The 7662-nt window shown below is 40.7% G+C and overlaps 1 protein-coding gene across 1 annotated transcript in view; it reads left to right on the forward strand.

Annotated features, from left to right (window-relative positions):
• The first annotated feature begins 1124 nt into the window (after positions 1–1124).
• slc5a1 (solute carrier family 5 member 1) overlaps positions 1125–7662 on the forward strand; it is a 17360-nt gene continuing 10822 nt past the window's right edge. The window contains exons 1-5 of the mRNA XM_017489666.3: positions 1125–1375; positions 3233–3304; positions 5487–5591; positions 6618–6677; positions 6973–7077. Coding sequence (XP_017345155.1) covers positions 1241–1375; positions 3233–3304; positions 5487–5591; positions 6618–6677; positions 6973–7077 — 477 coding nt within the window. The 5' untranslated portion in view covers positions 1125–1240. The remainder of the gene's footprint in view (positions 1376–3232; positions 3305–5486; positions 5592–6617; positions 6678–6972; positions 7078–7662) is intronic.

The raw sequence follows: 7662 nt of genomic DNA on the forward strand, positions 1-7662 counted from the left end.
TGGTGTTCGGCTGTTTTTCATCACATGGTACTGGCAGACTTCATATAATTGAAGGAACGATGAATGGAGCCCTTTACCGGAAGATTCTTGAGAAGAATCTGCAGCCATCCACCAGGACGATGAAGATGAGACGTGGGTGGAGCTTCCAGCAGGACGGCGATCCGAAGCATACAGCAAAGAAAACTCTCGATTTTTCAAGGTGTTAGAACGCTCCAGTCAATCACCTGACTCGAATCCAATTGGACAAGATTTAAAGACGATATGTTTAGAAGAACGGACCAAAATCACACCTGAATACTGCGGAACATTCATTTCTTCATACAGGAAGCGTCTTGAAGCGTCATTACAAACAAAGGCTTCTCCACTAAGTATTAAATACATTTCAGTTAACATGTTCAGTACTTTTTTCCCGTGTCGTTCCTCTTTATCACACACAACTTCATTTATGGACTTTAATGTTGTGAATTCTTTATATTTGCAGATTTCTTGCGTTAGTACCAAAGTCTGGCGAAAATTTCATGTGAGTAACCTCGTCGGAAATATATTCACTGAAAAAAAAAAAATGCTGATGCGTCCAATACTTATTTCCCCCGCTGTAAGTATTCATTTTCATTTAAATTCAGGCGAAGCACAAATCACTGCGAGAAGCTGATACTTTAGCAACAAAGTACTTTTACCGAAGTGCGTTTCATCACTGTTTACATTGCGAACACGTGAGTATAAGCCGCTCAAGACGTGAACCAAAACGAGGACTGCGTGATGATGAGCACGTGATGGGCCTGCATCTTTTCCTGCTCTGGCTCGATTCAGTCCAGGGTGAAGGTTCTTCCCGTTTCAGGTTTTTTTTTCCCTCTAGACACGTTCCCTTTATTCCTACTCACGCACAAGTTTACACCTGAGATATCTTCCAAGCCTTGACTAAAAGATTTCCGAATTGGGTGGAATTTTGTGTATTTACTGGAATTGCTCACATCTTCCGTGTGAGTTGAACATTAACAGCTTCTGCCAGTTCACCAGAGTTCTGACAGCTGAAAGGAGAGAATGATCTGTGATAATTAACCCTGAGTATCACCCAGTGTGTGTGTGTGTACAGGTGAGGGGTTGGGGTGTGAGGTGTGTACAGTACGCATGCGCTCATGCACAAATCAGTATTTGAAGCTCAGTGTGTGAGCAGGTGCGTGTGTCACTGTGAGGACGAGTTGTAGAGAATCACAAGCTCGCTCGGCTCAGCTCGGCCACGATGACCTGGGATTATTTCAGCTTCTCCATGGTCCGCAGCGGCCAGAAGAACGAGACGTTCATCGCCATCAACAACCCGGCGGATATTTCCGTCATCGTCATCTACTTCATAGTGGTCCTGGCTGTCGGAATATGGGTGAGTCCGCTCGTGCACCTGTGATGTATATAGTTTATGTATCCTTCATCTTTCATTGACTTGTGAATTGTTAACTTCATTTCAACAGTGTGCATCCTAGAGAAGAACGAAACGTCATGTTATTAGCACTTTAAACCCCCAAACGTACATTCTTCCTTCTGTACATACTGTTCCTATCCCTATCGGTTTCACTGTAAATACCGAATCCGCTTTGAGTGAAATAACCGAATAATAAACCACACTGTAAACAAAACGAAGCAAAAAATACTCGCAACAAAGTTTTCAGTTAAGTACTGTAATTCGAATTTATAGCATTTTTACTGCACTATATTGACTTTGACATTAATATATAAGACTTTGTTATTATTATTATTATTATACAGGACCGCACATATTTTTAATCAGCATATTACTGTAAAAAAACAACAACAACAACAACAAAAAACATCGTAAAATAAATCTTAACAATCTAAAATATTAGCGATCGGATAGAAATGTCGTTTTATTTCCGGTCATATAAGAACCAGTATAAGATGTACAATTCTACAACGATAATGAAAAAAATGAATGAATAAATAAATAAATAAATAAATCCAAGAGGACAAGGGACAGAAACGATCAGATATCAAACTAGCTCCGCGAACCTACGATTGCTTGGATTTGTGAACAATTGCTTAGATACCTTCGGTTTACAAACAAAACGAAACAAAAACCTAAAGTAATGACATTTTAAAATAAATAAATAAATAAAGGCGTCCTGTGAGATTTGGTGCTTGAGGTAAATGTTTTTGCACCCAGTTTTACAGTGAAGCTAGCGACACTGAATGTTTTATTGCGTTGTTACTCTAAAGATAATTTTTTAAAAAATGATATCTTGAATATCGTCAAATTTATCTAGTCTTTCCTACATTACAAGATTATAAGATTATTTTTTTTTGTTTTCTTTTTTAATCCCGATTTTCTCCCAAATTTCTCCCATCCGCCAGAGAGCTCTCCGCTATCACAGCTACCAAACACGTGCTTCCTCCAACTGCATCTTTTAAAACTGCTGCTCATGCAGCATCACAGGGCAGCGTAACACACTCGGACCGAAGCGCTATCCTCCCACTTCCACGCTCACAAGCTCACAGATGTCCATCATTGGCTAAGGGAGAAAGAGTAAGCCCCTCCCACTTAGAGAACATGCCCGGGTTTGGTCTCTTAGACTACAGATGGCTGCGGCATTGTCGTGATATGATCTCAGGATGCTAGGGCTAACTCTTTACTGTTGTGCCACTTGGCGGCGTGACATACCATGTGATATACCATGTTTAACTGAATAAATAAATATTGGACACTGCGGAAACAACATTAGAGCCCAAATTAAAAAAAAAAAAAAAAAAAAAAAAAAAAATTAATAAATGACCCAATAGACCTAATTTACAATTATTTATTTATTTATTTTATTGCAGAAGGCAGTGGTGTATAGGATGTGAGGGTGCAGGTTCGGGTGGGCGGGTATACATGACGATCAGATTGTAAAATAACGAGGGTGATGGGGATCGGGGTTGGATTGGACGAGGATCTAAGTGGATGTTCCTTCTAAAGCTGTCATCCAGCAATGAGGATAATCAGTTAAAATTTCTATTATTAATATTTAAATTCCATGCATGGTTGGTTTTGGGATTTTTTTTCTTTTCTTCAGGGCAATGAGGATGTGTTAATGTAGAAATGCACGAATCTATTAATCAGTAATTGAAACAGTTCGACACTTTAACGTTGTCATGGTGTCGGATCTAGGTGCTGATTCGCTAATGACTCAGTGTCTAGGTGAAAGTTCGGCTGAATTGAACGTTCATGTTATGTTCCTTTCTGTAGGCCATGGTGAGGACGAATCGCTCCACGGTCGGTGGATTCTTCCTGGCTGGACGTAGCATGGTGTGGTGGCCGGTAGGTTTCTCCACACAGGGATTGCGCCTGCACCTACAGCGATCTCCACTTAGACCGAAACGTATTAAATGGTAAAATGTTAAAGCACTGAGAAAGTATTTAAACCGTTTCGTATTTTTTAAAATGAACGTCTTCTTCTGAACTTCTTGAAGATGTCACTGTGCTCTTTGGGCATCATGTGACCTTTTGAAGCTGCAGAAATATTCCAGTTCCCGTCTCCGGATCTGTGTCTTGGGCGGGTTAAAGACAATTCCTCTGACCTCGTGGCTTGTCGTGACTTTCAGCGTCTTTTCGGATCACGTCTGCTTAATTTCATTCGCCGGACGTAAACAATAATCAAGTTGTAGATGCTCAGAAACAGAAACAAGAATGCTGTTTACTGCTGGGGTCTAAAACCGTGACCGTTCTCCCAGTCCCTGTTGATGAAAAGCACCCCCAAAACACGATGCTTCCACCACCATGCTTCACCACGGGTCCGATCTCAGGGTGATGAGTAAAGGGCAGTGGTGACTCAGTGGTTAAAGGCTCTGGGTTACTGATCAGAAAGAAGGTCAGGAGTTCAAGCCCCAGCACTGCCAAGCTACCACTGTTGGGTCCTTGATCAAGGCCCTTAACCCTCAACTGCTCAGTTCTATAAATGAGATAAATGTAAGTCGCTGTGGATAACAGCCGTAAATTAGTAATGTTGAGTTTCTACCAAATGTAGCACTTTGTACCAAAGCCATAACGTTCAATTTTGATCTCATCACATCAGAGAACTTTTTTTTTTTTTTTCGTGTTTGCTTTTGGCAAGTGAGTCCAAATGTGTTTTTTTTCTTTCAGTAATGGTTTTCTTCCTGCCACTCTATTATAATGTGTTCGGGTTAAGGTTGTCCCCTGAACAGCCTTTCCCATCTGATCTATGGATCTCTCCAGCACCTTCACAGTTACCCTTGGCCTCTTGCATGCTTCTCTGAACCCTTACCCAGTCACTAGTTTCTGTTGGACGGCCTCCGTTAAGCAGAGTCGTAGTTATGGTGTATTCTCAATATACTAAACTGTCCTTTGCATGTTGATGAGGGGGAAAAAGGTTGATTTAATACGTTTTTGAGTAAGCCTAATATAATAAAAAAAATAAAATAAAATGTAGAAAAACTGACGGCGCCTATATAATCTGCGAACGCACTTTATATTGATCAGGTTTGACTTTTAATATAAAACATTTGTACGTGTCAGAAAGTATTCCATTTTCCGTCTTTAAGTGAAAGAGAAGAACCGGTGAGTGGATGTGCCACTCGTATCGCTCCAAATCAATGAGCTGCTCGATACAGATCCGAGCATCAGGATGGAAATGCGTCATGTTTACAGCTATCCTTCAGAAACGATGATCTCTGAGCCAGAGGGGGGGATTTTATGACGCCATAATGGTCAGACTGTCTTTCTGAATTCACAGGCCTTATCAGTTTCAGACTCAAGAGACTTTATAGCTTTCATTAGGCTATAAACATGTAAAGAATAAAACACTCGGGGGGGGGGGTGCTGTTATAGGAAGGCATCAGTGATGGGGTGGGGTGATGCGGCCGATACGATGCGTCGTTACTGTTATCACTCCGAAGTTGATCATTTTCCTATAAGAGCACATCCCAACGTGTTTTATTCATCCACTGCAGTTTTCTAGCCATGAAGATTTATTAAAGAATGACATGTCGTACATTTTATCCATTTATTGTTACATTTATTGTTGTAGAAGACCTATGAAACGATTAGTTCATGTTATCACTTTATATATATATATATATATTATAGCAGCTATAAACAGTCAGTCCGTCGCCAGCCTCTCTCTTTTTTCTCTCTTGGTAAAGCTGTGATATATTGGTGTTATTTTGTTCTTGTCCATGCGTCCCTTTTAGCCAATACACTGTAAAGCTTTGTGGTAAGGTTTTGTAATCTTCACACACATTAGCCCTCTTTTAATCGTTCAAAACGAGGTCTATCGGCATCTCGGTAATTACTAGCATTAGCCGATTAAATGTTCCTCGTACATACCTTGCATAATGACCGAATTGCGACCATTGATCTTGTGAAGACACACCCGAGGGTTGGGATTGCTGAAATTGCTGAGCGTGCGTTTCTCGTGTAATGATTGATTGAGTCGTGTAAAATGCCAGTGCTTCTATAATCACTAACTTATTCCCACCTTCAGATTGGAGCCTCTCTGTTTGCCAGTAACATCGGCAGCGGGCATTTCGTGGGTCTGGCAGGAACCGGGGCCGCTGCGGGAATCGCCATCGGAGGATTTGAATGGAATGTGAGTGTAACCACTGGAGGTCTATCTCACCCGGAATCCTTTCTGTAGACACGTACATACCTGCGTCAAATAATATCGAAACACCATAATCTCTAATCTCACTTATAAATGACTGATTGAAAATAAATAAATAAATAAATAAATAAATAAATAAATAAATAAATAAATAAATAGATCAGGTAGAGGTGGTTCAAATTGGAACTATAAAGCAGTGTCCATGTTAGTATCTGCATCACAAGTCAGATTTCCAGTGAAATTCCACTGCTGAAGTTAGGAGCCTTTGGGGCAAAAGAAAATCTAAGTACGTAAGGTGATTCTGGTTGTCCAAGATGGACGCCTCAAGAATGGTCTGGTCTGCACTTATATAGCGCTTTTCTAACCTTAGCGGTTTCAAAGCTCTTTACACTGGGTCTCATTCACCCATTCACACACTCACACACCAATGGTAGCAGAGCTGCCATGCAAGGTGCTAGCTTGCCATCGGGAGCAACTTGGGGTTCAGTGTCTTACCCAAGGACACTTTGGTATGTGGAGTCACATGGGCCGGGAATCGAACCGTCAACCCTACGATTAGAGGACAACCCGCTCTACCACCTGATCCACAGCCGCCCCATATCCATCCATCCATCCATCTTCTATACCGCTTATCCTTCTTCAGGGTCACGGGGAACCTGGAGCCTATCCCAGGGAGCATCGGGCACAAGGCGGGGTACACCCTGGACAGGGTGCTAATCCATCGCAGGGCACAATCACATACACACTCACACACCCATTCATACACTATGGACACTTTGGACACGCCAATCAGCCTACCATGCATGTCTTTAGACTGGGCGAGGAAACCGGAGTTCCCGGAGGAAACCCCCGCAGCACGGGGAGAACATGCAATATATATATATATATATATATATATAAGCTTACACCATGTTTCTAGATTGTGTTCTACATCTGGAGTCAGGATTAAATCTATCAAATAAAATGAAATATTTGCAGAAATCAACTCTCTCTTATTTCTCCTTTTTTTAGGCTCTTGTTGTAGTACTCATTCTAGGATGGATCTTCGTCCCTATCTACATCAAGGCAGGGGTAGGTGTCTACTTTCACGGTGATTTTTTTCCCCCATCATTAGAGCTGAGTGCAACTGATATATTATGAGTTAGACTCTCAGTTATGTTTGCTTGGGTTGAATCTGTAATACAGCCACAGGCCATATGCATGACCATATATAGACACATTTACACAGCGTGCGTCCTCAGTTCCGCTCTGAGGAAGACGACTCTGATAACCCCAGATATCTTTACCTTTCTAGGTCTGATTAAAAAGCATCAAGGGTGCAGAGATTACCTCTTATCTCACTTCACTGTCTCTGTTCACCGTGTAGGTGGTGACCATGCCCGAGTATCTGAAGAAGCGTTTCGGAGGTCACCGTATCCGAATCTATCTCTCCGTTCTCTCGCTGTTCCTCTACATCTTCACTAAGATCTCTGTGAGTGCTTTCATGTAGTAATTTGATGGAGATCAGCAATTTCCATACTACTTACTACAAACATAGTCGATCAGCCATGAGGTTTTTTGGTGTCTGATGTTTGCTCCCATAGTCTTGTACTGCAGCTATGATGATAATGTACCAAGTGGCGTATATATACATAGATATGGATTTTTAAATAACTACACGCTTAGAAAAAAACGAGTTCCTCAAGGGTTCTTTGAATGGGGTTTTACTTGGAATATTGCTAACTCTTTCATTTATTGTTTGGTAATAAACCATTTATAAGCAAGTAATACTTTACTAGTTAATGACTAGTTCATGATCAATTAAAAAAAAATAATTATCGCGTCGTATTTATATAAAATACATTTTATATAATATAATAATCGTTCGATTGAAAATGAATTAAATAATAAAAGTTTATAATCAAGCTCATTGAACAGGAAACATAACACAGTGGTTCTCCAGGGCTGGCGCTGATCTGTTAAATATGTATATTTTAAAAATTGTTTCATTTGAATTCCACATCGTGTAGGTTCACATTACCATTACCTTCATTGTTTAATTACAATTACCGATGAA

Source organism: Ictalurus punctatus, chromosome 16 (genome assembly GCF_001660625.3).
Source record: "Ictalurus punctatus breed USDA103 chromosome 16, Coco_2.0, whole genome shotgun sequence".
Classification (NCBI taxonomy): domain Eukaryota; kingdom Metazoa; phylum Chordata; class Actinopteri; order Siluriformes; family Ictaluridae; genus Ictalurus; species Ictalurus punctatus.